Source organism: Carettochelys insculpta, chromosome 15 (genome assembly GCF_033958435.1).
Source record: "Carettochelys insculpta isolate YL-2023 chromosome 15, ASM3395843v1, whole genome shotgun sequence".
Classification (NCBI taxonomy): Eukaryota; Metazoa; Chordata; order Testudines; family Carettochelyidae; genus Carettochelys; species Carettochelys insculpta.
Window position 1 is genome coordinate 32,650,657 of NC_134151.1, and position 14,453 is coordinate 32,665,109.

The 14,453-nt window shown below is 54.2% G+C and overlaps 1 protein-coding gene across 1 annotated transcript; it reads left to right on the forward strand.

Annotated features, from left to right (window-relative positions):
- The first annotated feature begins 2,526 nt into the window (after positions 1–2,526).
- Positions 2,527–12,868, forward strand: SMIM3 (small integral membrane protein 3). Its single transcript, XM_075009553.1, has 2 exons — positions 2,527–2,691; positions 9,676–12,868. The coding sequence occupies exon 2, from the start codon at positions 9,686–9,688 to the stop codon at positions 9,878–9,880; it is 195 nt and encodes a 64-aa protein (XP_074865654.1). The 5' UTR covers positions 2,527–2,691; positions 9,676–9,685; the 3' UTR covers positions 9,881–12,868.
- Positions 12,869–14,453: the final 1,585 nt, after the last annotated feature.

Below are 14,453 nucleotides of genomic sequence, written 5' to 3' on the forward strand. Positions count from 1 at the left end.
CATTAGCACAGCACAAGCTCTGTTAACTGATCCAGCCCCCTCCAATGGTAAGTTTGTTCTCAGCTGTACATTATCCAGCATCTTAATTGCAAATGTTCCAAGGCATGACGCTGCCAGCACTTTCCCTGGGGAGTCTAGCTCGTAACAGCTCTCTGCAGGATGCCGATCACCATCACTTTTCCCTATTCCCACCCCAGCTCTAAATCATCCGTCCCCCTCCAGCTGTTTCTGCCTTCCCCACGTGTGCCGGCTGGCCTGTGCAAAAAAGAAAGCGCTCTTCTGCTTTGTTTCTGATTCTCTGCTTCAGTGCTAGGAGACGGGCCAGGAATAGATGGCTTTTTTTTTCCCCCTTGGCCTTTCACATGGCCCGGCCTAGTGGAAAATTCCGCTAGGCTTCAAGCGTAAAGCAGGCCTTCTCGCCACAATCAGTCACACTCTTGACCCCTTTGCCAAATGGTAGCAAAACAACTGTGTCCCAGAAGGCTGGGGAGCCCTACGTGTCTGCTCACAAGCCACCGTTCCTGTGACATGAGGTTCTGGCCTGTGTTTCATGTCACCTAGCAAAGCAGACAAGTCTGCACAGCATCAGCTCTTGTGGAAAAAGAAGGGAAGTTTCTCGAGCTGGAGGCTGCGGAAGAAGGCCTGGAAATAACTGGCCTGAGTGCCAGGGAAAAAGAACTCACCTGTAGCCCAAGTGTTTTAAAATGATGGGGTTTGGGCGGGCAGGGTGGGTGGCAGGCGGCAGTAGGGTTGACCACAGAGAGGCAGGAGGATGAATGAGTGTCCCCTACCGGTAAGTGTGTTCCTGTTTCCTCAGAGAACAGTGGGGTCCCCCCTCCCCTTCTGCAGAATTTCAGTCTGTTTTCCCTCCCCGGGCCCTCGCAGAAGTCTGCTTCGGGCCATCTCTCTCCCCAAGGATCCCACTTCCAAGCAGGTCCATTGGCATCCCCATAGTCCTGCCCAGGGGATGTGCTGTGGGCGCAATTGGTGGTTCCTTGCAGCACCCCCAGACTCACTGCTCTGAAGGCAGGAGAAGCCGGGGAGGTGGCAGACTGTTCCCCTCTGGTTGGGTCTCCGGCCTGGCAGCCAGCTCCCGGGCACAAGTATGGTCTTGTGTTTTCAGTTTCCAAAGGCCCAGCAAGGAAATGGCTTGGGAAGCACAGGGCTGCTGGAGGTGCGGGCACAGCCGACCGCGCAGCGGAGGGAGGAGGAGCAGCAGGGATGGAGCAGGTGTGCTGGAGCTCAGAGGGGTGATGGATCTTGCAGGAAGGACCAAAGGCCAGACCCAGGGCTTTGGTTCTCCTCCTGCCTCACTGCACAACTGCCCCCCGCCTGACACTGAGGGGAGCCTTGAAACCGCATACGTGGGAGGCTTTTTCCCTGTGTCTTCACAGCCCCCAGTGTGCCCACAAACCAAGGCTAGGGTCCTAGTGAGCCGGGTAAGGGCCTGTCCTGTTCCTTCCTCCTGTGGGGGGCAGAGCTGCAGCCAGCGGCTTCACCCAAGGGGCCGAGAAACTCAAACAAGCATGAATTTAATAGGGCACAAGCTTCTGTGGGCTTTACGCCCTGAGGGATGTGGGAGTCTTCAGGTGCCACCGGCCTCCTCCGTTTGCAGAACCAAACTAGCACAGTGCCGCTCTGAAACATGCAGGGGTCCCCTGCACGTACCCACACGTGCACACACAGACACACACTCACACATATCTGCCTTGGCCCAAAGACACACACAGACACATGCACATCTGTGCACGCACACGTGGACACCTCTGCACGCAACGCGACACACACAGACGCACACACATCTGCATGCATGGAGACACATGGACACGCCCAGAGAGACACACACACACAGACATGCACGCACAGAGCTCTGCACACTCACACCGGCACACGCACACACACACACACACCTGCACGCACGGAAACACACAGACACGCCCAGAGAGACGCACACACAGACGTGCACGCACAGAGCTCTGCACACTCACACCGGCGCACACAGACATACACACACATCTGCACGCATGGAGACACACAGACAGGCCCAGAGAGACACGCACACACAGACGTGCATGCACAGAGCTCTGCACGCAACACGACACACACAGACACGCACACACATCTGCATGCACAGAGACACACGGACATGCCCGGAGAGACACGCACACACAGACGTGCATGCACAGAGCTCTGCACACTCACACCGGCACACACAGACACACACATCTGCACGCACGGAGACACATGGACACGCCCAGAGGGACACGCACACACAGACGTGCACGCACAGAGCTCTGCACACTCACACCGGCACGCGCGCACACACACATCTGCACGCACGGAGACACACGGACACGACCAGAGAGACACGCACACACAGACGTGCACGCACAGAGCTCTGCACGCTCACACCCCTGCACACACGGAGACACACGGACACACCCAGAGAGACACATGCACGTGCAAGCACAGACCTCTGTACACGCGTGCGCGCGCCTGCACGCTCTCTCTCTCTCTCACACACACACAAGGGCACATCCGCGCGCCGGCACACGCCTTCCCCGGCCGCGGGGCGGAGCGAGAGCCGGATCTCCCTCTCGTGCGCAAGGGAGCCCGCGGCTGGGAAGTTGCCTGCGGGGCAGACTCTCCGCTCCCGGGGTGGCCCCGGCAGCCGGCTCGCGGCACTAGCAGGTAAGCGCCTGCTCCCCCGCGCCCGGCACCGCAGCGGCTCGCTCCAGCGCCGGCCTCGGGGCGCCCCGGGTGTCTGCCACGCTGCCCGGCCCTGCTGGGGGCTGGGCTCCAGGGCAGTCCTGCCGCTACGTGCCCGGGGACCTGCCGCCACGTGCCGGCCTGCTGCTACCGGGCTCCCTCTGCGGTCCCCGCCGGGCCGGTGACTCCCGTCTCCCCTGCAGAGACGCCCCCAGAAGTTGAGAATATCCCAGCTCGTGGTCAGGCAGCAGCTGGGAGCCGCCCGGGCTCGGCCCGCGCTCCCTCGTGCCCCTGGGGCGAGCCCCGAGGCCAGGCTCTTGTCTTCGGCTGGGGCTGGGGCTGGGCTGGGCTCCCGGAGCAGGCGCTGCCCCGGGACTGGCCGCTCTCCGCCGCCCGCACCTTGCTGGGCGGCCCCCGCACTTCGCTCTGCGGGACGGAGCTCGGAGGAGAAACCTGCGGCTGGAATTGCGCCACAGCCCGCAGTAAATCCGGCCCCGCACCCGTCCCGCAGGAAGGGCAGCGCCCGCAGTCTGCACCCCCGCCCCCCTGGGTGGGAGAATCAGACCCGCCGACGGTGTGTGTGTGTGTGTGTGTGTGTGTGTGTGTGGTTGGAGGATATGGTGTAGTTAGTGAGCTGGGGGGTTGCTGTGTGTGGGGGGGGATATGGTGTAGTTAGTGAGCTGGGGGGTTGCTGTGTGTGGGGGGGGATATGGTGTAGTTAGTGAGCTGGGGGGTTGCTGTGTGTGGGGGGGGATATGGTGTAGTTAGTGAGCTGGGGGGTTTCTGTGTGTGGGGGGGGATATGGTGTAGTTAGTGAGCTGGGGGGTTTCTGTGTGTGTGGGGGGATATGGTGTAGTTAGTGAGCTGGGGGGTTGCTCTGTTAGTGTGTGTGTGGTTGGAGGATATGGTGTAGTTAGTGAGTTGGGGGTTGCTCTGTGTGTGGGGGGGATATGGTGTAGTTGGGGGTTGCTCTGTTTGTGTGTGTGTGTGTGGTTGGAGGATATGGTGTAGTTAGTGAGCTGGGGGGTTGCTGTGTGTGGGGGGGGATATGGTGTAGTTAGTGAGCTGGGGGGTTGCTGTGTGTGGGGGGGGATATGGTGTAGTTAGTGAGCTGGGGGGTTTCTGTGTGTGTGGGGGGATATGGTGTAGTTAGTGAGCTGGGGGGTTGCTCTGTTAGTGTGTGTGTGGTTGGAGGATATGGTGTAGTTAGTGAGTTGGGGGTTGCTCTGTGTGTGGGGGGGATATGGTGTAGTTGGGGGTTGCTCTGTTTGTGTGTGTGTGTGTGGTTGGAGGATATGGTGTAGTTAGTGAGCTGGGGGGTTTCTGTGTGTGTGGGGGGATATGGTGTAGTTAGTGAGCTGGGGGGTTTCTGTGTGTGGGGGGGGATATGGTGTAGTTAGTGAGCTGGGGGGTTGCTCTGTGTGTGTGTAGTTGGGGGATATGGTGTAATTAGTAAGCTGGTGGGTGTGTGTGGTGGGCAGGATATGGTGTAGTTACTGAGCTAGGGGTTGCTGTGCAGCTCATCTGGGCTACCAGGCCACCTCCTGGGGGAGGAAGAGTGAAATATTGGGGAATGATTGGAAGGAGGCTGGGGGATAGACATGTGCCCACCTAGGGCTGAGTGGGGAGTGTGATGGTGCAAACAGTAGAACCGAGCAACGCAGAGTCGTGCTACAGAATGGGGAAAGCTGCCCTAAACCGTCTCCCTGCTCTGGCCCCAGACGAAGCAAGAGGAAAGGAGTTCCCACCTGCGGTGGCATCTGCCCCGGTAACGTTGAATGTCTTATAAACTGGGCTGAGGACTAATGCCCATGAGAGTGAAGGTCTGGCAGCGCCAGCTGGAATCCAGCGCTCTCTGCAGGTGCCCCATTCTGGCAATGGACTTTGAGTCTAACCTGCTCTGCCCTTTAGTTATTCCAAACCGTTTCCCTTTGTCGGCTCTGCTTGTGACACTCAGCCCTCAGCTGCAACACCCCTGCTAGTCCAGCGCAGAGCACACAGGGCGGATTGGCTGTGCCCAGTGTTCTTTCAAGTAGTGATGTTGATAAACCCAGTGGGGGGCTAGACTCAGGCTACTGCCAGTCATTGCTTTAACCCACTGCAGGCTAAGAGGACAGCACAGGGATTTATCCTCATTGTCAGAGTTAGGCCCAGCCAGAGGGGAGCCTAATTTGCATGCGCCCTCATCATGTGTGTGCAGAGGACCACAGTAAATTGCACCTACAAATGACTGTCCAGATGTCTGTCCGTCTGCATGCACTGTCCCATTGCTGCATGCATGGCTGCAGGAATGGCCACAGTGGGTGCTCAGCTGAGTCTGCATTTTTGCAACAAGTTCAGCTCTCCAAAGCTGGGGCCTGCTCTGCTAGGGGTTCCGTTAGGCAACCACAAAACTACAGCATAGGTAGATATGAGGCAGACTGGACACACATACAGTGCCGCTGAATCATGATCGCAAGCCCCAAGCAGTGCCAGTGGAGAGGACGAGGTAGCCTTGTGGGCCTCATCCAGCTTTAACCTCTCTGACCGTAAGCAAAGTGCTGTTGGGCTCATCTGTCTTCAGAGCACTGATGAGCATTTGTTTAGCGGAGGGTGAATGTGCTGAATCGCAGCAATTACCAGGCCTGGTGGTTAAATAAACAAGCCTGTGTTTCAAGAAATCCCTTCCAGGCTCTGCTGCAGGGTTCGCTCTTATTTTTTCCCATCCATGTCTGGAACACATTTTGTTATATGCACTGAGGCATGCATGGATGCGCACCACAAGGAGACACGCTGCTGCCAGCTTGGGCGCGGTGGGCGCTCTGCTCTGGATGGCATTTGATCTCTTCTGGGAGACTGCCCAATGCTCAGCTTGCAAGGAATGCTGCCCTGCAGTGGGTGCAGCCTGGCCATTGAATTTGCATGGGCCCTCAAGGCTTGACAGGCTGGTTCTTCCCACCCTGCCTTTGTTGGTAGTGTGCTGACAGGCTTCTGCTTGCAAAACCAGAGAGAGAGCCCCAGAGTGCCGTGCCCTGGAGGGCACCAGCTAGGTTCTGTTGTAGGATTTCTGCCAGCCGGTGCTCGTGCAATATTGGTAATGCTGGGAATGGACAAAACAGTCAGGATCCATTTAGAGCTCGGGTCAAAAATAATTCCATCCGGCTCATTCTCTGGGATTCCCGGAGGTGGACAACATTCCTTGGCACAGGCACCGGAGAGCGAGACTGGCTTGTGCCCTTCATCCAACACCTGAAACTGAACAAGATTTCAGTGCCAACCTAAGGTGACCTTACAGGGAGGAGAATCAGAGCCATGTCTCTGGGCCATCTGAGATCTGCAATAGAAGAAGTCCTTTTTTTTTCTCCATGGCTGATCCCCTGCTTAGAATGGCCACATTGTAACACGTAAGTGCCTCATTGGGTCTATGGACCCTGCAGCCGCTCACAGGAAGGAGGATTGCAGGACCCATTTGTGCCACCCTTGGGGTTACTAAAGCTATGCCAGGACCAAGGTAACTTCCTTCTGCTGCTCCCCGGTTCTTTCCAGAGGTCTGTTTTTGACTCGGCTCCCCTGCGTCTCTCGGTGAGCTGGAGCACAGAGCAGGCGTCTTTGTAGAGCACAGCTGGAAGAGTAGCTAAAGTTGAGACCTACGGGCGAATTCTTGCCCTGAAACACACCTGAACCTGCTGATGATGTAAGCAGACTCCTCCCCTGTCACACGGAAGCACACAGATCTGAATCCCTCTCGTGCCGATTTCTGCCGGTCCTCCCTTCCAACCACCTCCTTCCTAAACAGGTGTGTGACACAGGCTTGGGAAAGGCGCATCTTCCCGGTCCCTCGTTACCCCTGTTCCATGGGGACTCTGTCCCATGACAGAAGACCAGTCTAGCCGGCAGACTAGTCTTAAAACCACCAAACATCACCTCAATCCCTCAGCATTTAATTACTGGCAGCTCTGTTTCTTCCGTCACACCATGATTTTTCCTAAACAGATGGGTCACAGGAGCCAGGGACAGGTCTTTATTATGGTGGGCTCTGTTTAAACGAGGGCTCTCTGGGCCCTACTTTCAGTGTCCTTCCCGCTCCAAGAAAGGAAGAGCTTGTAAGTGCCTAGGCACCAGGAAGTCCACGTTCAATTCTTGGCTTTGCCACAGACTCTTTTTGTGGCCTTGGGTGAGTCATTTAGCTGCTTGTTTCCCATCAGTCCAGGGGAATTTTAGCTCTGCCCCACCTCACAGGGGTGTCTGTGGATCAATGCATTAAACTGTGAGGTGCCCAGGTGTGACATACACTGAGGGGCCAGATGAGGACCTGAGAGACAGAGTGCTTCACTGCACCGTTAATCTCTGGGAACAAGAGAACAGCTGGTTCTGCCTGAAAAAGCCACCCTGCAGAAGGGAGGAGGCAGCAGAGGGGAGTTTGCCCTGCAGGCTAGCGCACCGGAGATGACTGGGGAGGCGTGAAAGAGAAGCAGTGTGGGGTGGATGAAAGACCAGCAAGAGAGAGCACAGCCCCTGGGCCCTATCCGATGGTTTCATTTGATGCTTTTCTGGTAATTAAACTATTGGCTCTGTAACTCAGAAAGCCACAACTAGGGGAAGAGAGGTGCCTTGGGGCAGCAGAAACCGGTGGAAGGTGCCAGAGCATGAATCCCTTAGCCCGATGCTGGCTGAATTCAGCAGAGAAGCAATAAAACTAGATCTAAGAGAGCATTTGTGGGACAGTCCATCCACATTCCTGTAGAATTCCCTAGTGCAGATAGGCAGCCCAGGCCTTGAGTATGCATCTGTGATTTGCAAAAGCACGTAAAGGTGTTAGGTACCAACTTCCATTGAATGTACAGGGGATTTTTGGGCACCTAACTCCCCTATACTCATTTGAAACTCCTGGCCTTAAGACAGTATTTATAAGTTACCCTGATGGGGCAATTAGATGTGAATTTCTCCTTGGCTGGGTTTTGTAGCCTGTATATTGGAGAGACAAGATGGGTAAATGGACCAATTTCTGTTGATGAAAGAGATGAGCTTTTGAGCTACATCATCTTGTCGCTCATTTCAAAGGTCACTGTCTGAGCAGCTGGAAAGACTGGGTTGCTGCTTTCTTCTCCCAGATCAAATACTACTAATAAATAATTAACAGTGATTCTTTTTGCAGTGCCTTTTATCCAAGCATTGCCTGCCCTGGGCCTTCCACAGCAGCTTTGCCAGGGCCACTAAGCAGCTGGTAAACAGCGTACGTATATTAGAGCTCTAGAAAATACAGCCTATGAGAGAAGATGAAAAGGATTTGGTTTGTTTAGTTTGGAAAAGAGAAGGCTGAGAGCGGACATGCTAGCAGGTTTCAAGTGCCTAAAAGGGTATTACAAGGAGAAGGGAGAAAAATTATTCTCCTCGGCCTCTGAAATAGAACAAGAAGCAATGGGCTTAAATTGCAGCAAGGGAGGTTTAGGCTGGACATTAGGAAAAAATTCCTAACTGTCAGGGTGGTTAATTACTGGAATAAATGGCGTAGGGTGCTTGTAGAAATTCCATCACTGGAAACTGTTAAGCAGAGGTTGAGTAAATATCTAACAGAGATGAGCTTGACGGTGCTTGGTTCTGCCATGAGGGCAAGGGACTGGCCGTGATGACTTCAAGAGATTCCTTCCAGTTCTACTATCCTATGATTCTCTTATAAATGTGTATCTATATTGTAGCCAAGGGGCTTAATTGATGCCCCACAGCATGTCAAAGGAAGAGGTGGAAATAGGGCAGCTGGCACCCAATCTCCTCCTTTAAGCATCAAACCAAGCTTCTTTGTTTGAAATGTTAAGATCGTGAGCTCACATTCATGCCCTGGCTTCCTCGCTGCTGGACACCGCTGTCTGCCAAGGAATACAAGATGCCGAGGAGGTGCCTTGGTGCACTAAAGTTTTTAGCAGTTTAAAACTTAAGGAGGGTTTCCAAAAAGATTAGAGCAGTGATTTTCAACCAGTGTGCCCCGCTTCGTCACTTTCCACTTCGCAGAGCCATTGTGAGGAGAAATGCCGACTCCGCAGGGTCCCCTTCATGCTGGGAGGCAGCTGAAATTCTGCTTCCTGCCTGAATGAGCCGGCGGGGAGTCCATCCCCCTCCCCCCGCACCTGCTGTGGCAGTGGGATGGAGGGAGGGAAAGCAGGAGCCCATTGGAGCTGGGATGCAGTTTAAATGCTGCACCTGGGTCCCATCAGGCTGGCAGGGACAGGAGCCTGTTTTCAAGGGTTGCTCTTTTACTCAACATCCCTAGCCTGGCGTTGAGCAGGTTTAAAAGTGCGTCTGTGCTCAGCGTTGATGACGGCAGGTTCTGTGATCAATTTGAAACATTACTGCGTTTGATCCTTGTTTAGCTTGGTGCACGCGTGGCTGTGTTGCAGATCCCTCCAGTAAGACCATAACCGTAGTAAATGCGAGTGTGATGTTCACGAGCAATCGATTCAGCTGAAAAAAGTGGGCGTGCCATGGAATTGTTTTGTCTCATTGAAGTGTGGCGTGTTCTGCGACAGGTTGGGAACCGCGGCATTAAACAGCCGTGCTCCGGGCAGGCCGGGGTAGGCTTGGAAAAGCTGCCCTGGAAGGCTATTCTGCCCGCTTGTGGCCCTGCTCTGCCGCGGTTGCTAATAATGAGAGTGAAGGAGCCAGCTGAGGGCTTAGCGGGAGGGAGCTTGTATTTTTAGCCTCAGTTGGGCAAGGCTGGGCATGAGATGGAAGGGCACAGTGATTCTCTAGTGCAAAGAACTTGGGCTAAAGTCTCTAGCCCTGGCTGTGGGGAGAGGGAATGGGACAGCTACCTGAGCAGAGGGAGGGAGTTAGAGGGGATGGAGGGGAAGTGTGGAGAAGGGGGACAGGGAAGGCATGAGGTGGACGGAGAGGAGGAGCTGGGGGGGCAGGATGGGATTTGTAAGCGTATGGAGTCCCAGGGCGTCCTTGCAGCTCAGCGCCCTGCTTCACCATGACTTCTTTTTGTGGCAGAGAGGAGGAAATGGCCGAGATGGGAATCCTGAGTAGCCCCAGTCCCTCTGCGTCAGCCGTCCCCAAGCACGTCCTGGACATCTGGGTCATCGTGCTGGTCATCCTAGCCACCGTCCTCGTCATGACATCTCTGGTGTTGTGCCCGGCCACGGCGATCATCATCTACAGGGTGCGGACTCACCCCATCCGCAACGGGGTCGTGTGAGAACAGAGCCCTGGGCTGGGGGCCTCACTCAGAGTATGCTGGAGAAAAGACAACGGGCAAAGCGGGCAGCTGACAGCAGTATGAGGCAGCGCTGTGGAGAGGCGGGGACCAGCCTGCTGGCCAGGACATGGCAGGGAGCACTGGGACAGAACTCCCTCTGTGTCCCTCAGTGCCCCCAAGGGAGCTGGCTTAGCCCCTGACTCAGACTGCTCACAAAGCTTCTACTGGAGCATGGAGGAGTTAGACCCCCTCCAGGGGTGCAGCAGCCCAGAATATCCGCATCTGGGCTTCTCCTCCTGCGCGCCAATGAAAATGGCCCCCTCTGCCGTGAAGGAAATGTGCAGCTTCTAAGAGCGAAGCTGTCAAATGGGTTTACAGATGGTGTCGCTTTGAGCCATGAGCTCCTCATGTCCTGCCTCTTGCCCTTGCTGCGGGGGCTGGCTGGTGTCTGCCTCGGAGCCTGGGTCTCCTCTCTGCCTGTCCCACCCTGAATGGAGCTGACACTGGAGAAGACCAGGGAAGTGGGGTTCAGTGAAAATAATCTGTTTGGCCCGAGTGGGAGGGGATTGGATTGGCCTCTGGATTTGCAAGGCCTTGGGACTGTATCGGCATCCTTAGGCAGGGAAAGGACCCCTCGCAGTGCTACTGCACAAAGGAGCCAGGGTCAGTCTTGTGCTGTTGTCGGGCTGCAGAAGATTGTAACAGAAATGCACAAGCGGTTGTTTCAGATGGTGGCCCTTCAGGTAACAGCTCTTGGGAGTGAAACAGCAGCATCCCCGTGCCGCCAGAGGCACCCCCTTCCTGGGCTTGTAACATTGTTTGGCTCACAGCTTGCCTAATGAAAGGCTTAGGCTGGCACCCACCAGAGAGGTCCTGCCTGGTTCAGTCTCAGACTGCAGGGAGCCTCCGCCCTGCTTGAGAGCTGCCCCGATTCCAGAGCTGAGAGGCCTGTTCAATCAGCTCAGCCCTTGGCCTCTCTCCCGAGATTGCCAACATGGAGGCTGTGGCAATAGGCTCATGCGATAGGGCCTGGGGGACTGGGCTGATGGTGCATGGAAACCCACCAGCCGCCAGAGGGCATGAGCCTTCAGTCATGGCAAATCCATATTGGATGTGAACCAACAGTCCCTGTGCACTTAACAGGCCCCAGCTGTGTAGTTCTCCTGCAGCCCCGCTGCTCTGCCTCACCCAGTGATGGGGGGAGGAAATGGTTGACGAAATAGGAGGCAGCCCCACGCTAGCATGCAGACAGAGCTACGGGCGGGGGGAAGGACAAGCGAGCCCCTCACCAACCTGTCTGGATGAGTTACACCCAGCATTGCCTGTAAGCTGAGTGCGTAAGAGGTTACCCATGCGAGATGCAAATGCCACCCAGCTGATTAGCAGAGCGCCCACAGCCAGCAGCTTGTGTTTCTATTGGTAGTGCATGTCTGCACATGCCTTGGTGCACGTAACAAAATTTATTCCTCACCAGGATGGAAAAAATGAGAGGGAACACTGGCTACTCACTCTGGATATCAGCTATAGGCTCAAAGCTAGAAAGCAGCCTAGGGTTTTTACCTTCCCCTGCAAGGGGCAGCTGAGCCTGCGTGGTTGGAATATACTGGAGTGTGAAGGGGACACAGTGATTCAAATGCCGCCTAGCTGGTTAGCAGGGCATCCACAGCCTCCCCCAGCCAGCAGCATGTGTATCTGTTGGTGGTACACGCCTGCACATGTCTTCATGCACATCACAAAATTTATTCTGCCCATGGGTGTTAAAAATGAGAGGGAAAAATTGGTCACAATGCATTTAAAGCACTACTGCAGAGAGTTTGCCGGCATCAGCCTTGTTCTCGAGGGTATTTCTGTGTTGCGGGAAAGCTTTGTGTACTATGGTACAGTTAGCAACCAGTACTCAGGAAAAGGGGGCCAAGTGATTGGGATAGCTCAGTACAGTTCTGTCAAGTGCTCCTATTTGTTGGACCCAGGAATGGGACAGCAGGGGACACTCAGCGGGGTTCGTGGGCTGTCCCCCAGGTGTGTAGTAGCAAGGGAGGCAGAAGGGGATGGGCGCTGTGGGATGGGTCTCGGAAAGCTGGCCAGACGGGTATTGCTCACCAGCCACTGATTTCAGAGACACTAAACCTGAGAACTTAAGCTACCAAGTTTCCACCTTTTGAGGTTCAAGAAAATGTTATGAGGGAGAAAAGTTTGCAATTTACAAAGGAAACGTGTGAAGTAAATGTGCAGATAGGATGCATGTGAACAAAATCACTATGGTGTAAGCTGTGATATTGCACCAATCCATGGAATAAAAGGAATTGATTTCATCTGTGTGGCTGTTGCAATTTTCAGATCCCTAAATCCGTCCTACTGGCAGTGTTGCCTCTTCCCCCTGCTGGTCCTGAGCCAGGGTCCTGGTTCTGTTCCTGTGTAAAATGAGGAGTTCCTTCATCTCCTCGTCCATGCTCTGGCACATATTGTGTCTGCCCACAGCTCACTGTGTTCATAGGCTCCTAGGGCTGGAAGGGACCTCAGGAGGTCATCTAGTCCAATCCCCTGCCCAAAGCAGGATCAACCCCAACTAAGTCATCCCAGCCAGGACTGTGTCAAGCTGGGACTTAAAAACCTCTAGGGATGGAGAATCCACCACCTCTAGGTGTTAGCTAGGTTTGCATGTACAAGAATGATGGATGGGCTTAATGACGTTAATAACGCAGATGGAAAACCAATGGTCAGGATAAATTGCCACTGAATGCTTGACAAAACCCAGACTGCCGCACAGCGTGCCGAGTGCTTGCAGGGGAGCTGCAGCATAAAGTTTTACTATCTTGTGTTCAGGCCAAGCTGTGTAACTCAGTGTTTCTTAAACTGTGTTCTGCCGAGCACTGGTGTTCAATGAACAACTCGCAGGGGCACCACGAGCATTTGGGTGGTATTTTTTGTTAGTAAAACCAGATACAGTGTTACTACTTCTTTGCTATGATACCTGATTAAATTAGCTCATTTTGGTTTTGCTGTAGATGTTGCTGTTTGGAGTTTTTTTTTGGTTTGGTTTGACAATTTTTTTTAAAGAAAAATTTCTGGGCATTCTACAAAACAAAACAAAGCAAACAAACAGAAAAACTCTTCTTTAGAGTTCCATGGTCTCAACTAAGAAGCCCTGAGGCAACTCACTGCAGGCTCCTCTCCCCACACCCCTGGTGAACTCCACAACCCCGCAGTGTGCCGCATTGCATGACTTGTGGGGCAGGGCTTTTGTTTACACCAGTTTTACGTGAGCAGACACCAACCAGGGCTAAGTCATGAGACGTGTCGGGTGGTGGTGTGGGAAGGGTAGAAGCCCAGTGTCTGCGGCTACAGAAAGGCTGTGGGAAGCTGTCACCATCGCCTGCATCCTGTTTCTGTGCTCAGAAGTTCACAGGAAAATAGAAAAACGCTGATAGAAATAGAAAAATGCTGATAATATGGTGATGCAATGGAGAAAGAGATTGCCAATGACATTTCCTGTACACCAGAACAGGACAAAATATGGCCCATGGGCCAAATGTCCACCAACCCAGCAGATCCAGCTTGCAGACACAGCCTGCCCCCCACCCACAGGCCACTCAGAACAGCAGCTTCAGGGCCCTGTTCGCCTTTCAGCAGTTGCAAGCCTGGAAGAAGTGGAGGAGGCTTCATGTGCTGCTGCAGCCCCTAGCACAATCCCATTGGCTGGCTTCTGGCCAATAGGAGCATCCTGTTTGAATTATTTCCTCCTCCCCTCTCTTCCTCCCTGACTCATGGCTACTCACAGCAGGGGTTGGCCTTGATGACCTCCTGAGGTCTCTTCCAACCTGATGAGTCTATGACTGGGCAACTCCTGGCCAGCAGCCCAGCTGCTTTCCCAGGCAGACGCCTTGCCTGCTCTGCAACAGAGCATCAGGGTCTCAGTCACTGATGGAGGCAGGAATCAAACCCAAGTGGCCGGATTCCTCTTTGCTCTGCTCTGTGCACTGAAACTTCTCCTTTCCCATAACTGTGTCAAAGCATATTTGTTTACAAAGTAAAGCGTTAGGCCCAGCCTGCCTAGGGACACTTGCCATGATGCTGGTGTTATCCCAGCGGTGTGTTAGCTGCCGCTTGGACCTGACCAAGAATGAGGAGAGAGGACTTTGGTTTAACCTCTTTGTTTCCCACTACTACTTAATCCCATGGGTCCCTTGATCGGAAATGTCTGAGCTTTCTGCTCCTGGGCGTGACGTGTCTGCTCTCCGTGCGACAAAGGGAGCCAGCTGCACACTGCCATGAGAGTTGTTGGGAAGTGAGAGCTTGGGGCACTGGGCCAGTAGGCAGTGAGCTGTGCTGCAGAAGAGCGGCAGCTGCTTAAAGAAGAGCTCTAACCTCCTGCTTCCCATGCAGGAAACAGATGCTGTCAGAAAAACAAAACCACCTGTGGCACCTCACAGCTTTTAGATGCATCTTCTTTCTGACGAAAGTGGATCTGTGCCCACAAAAGCTTATGCGCCAAAAAAAATCTGTTACGCCTTCAGGTGCCACAAGACTTCTCGTTGTTTTTGTGGCTACAGACTAACCCAGACTGATGCAGAGA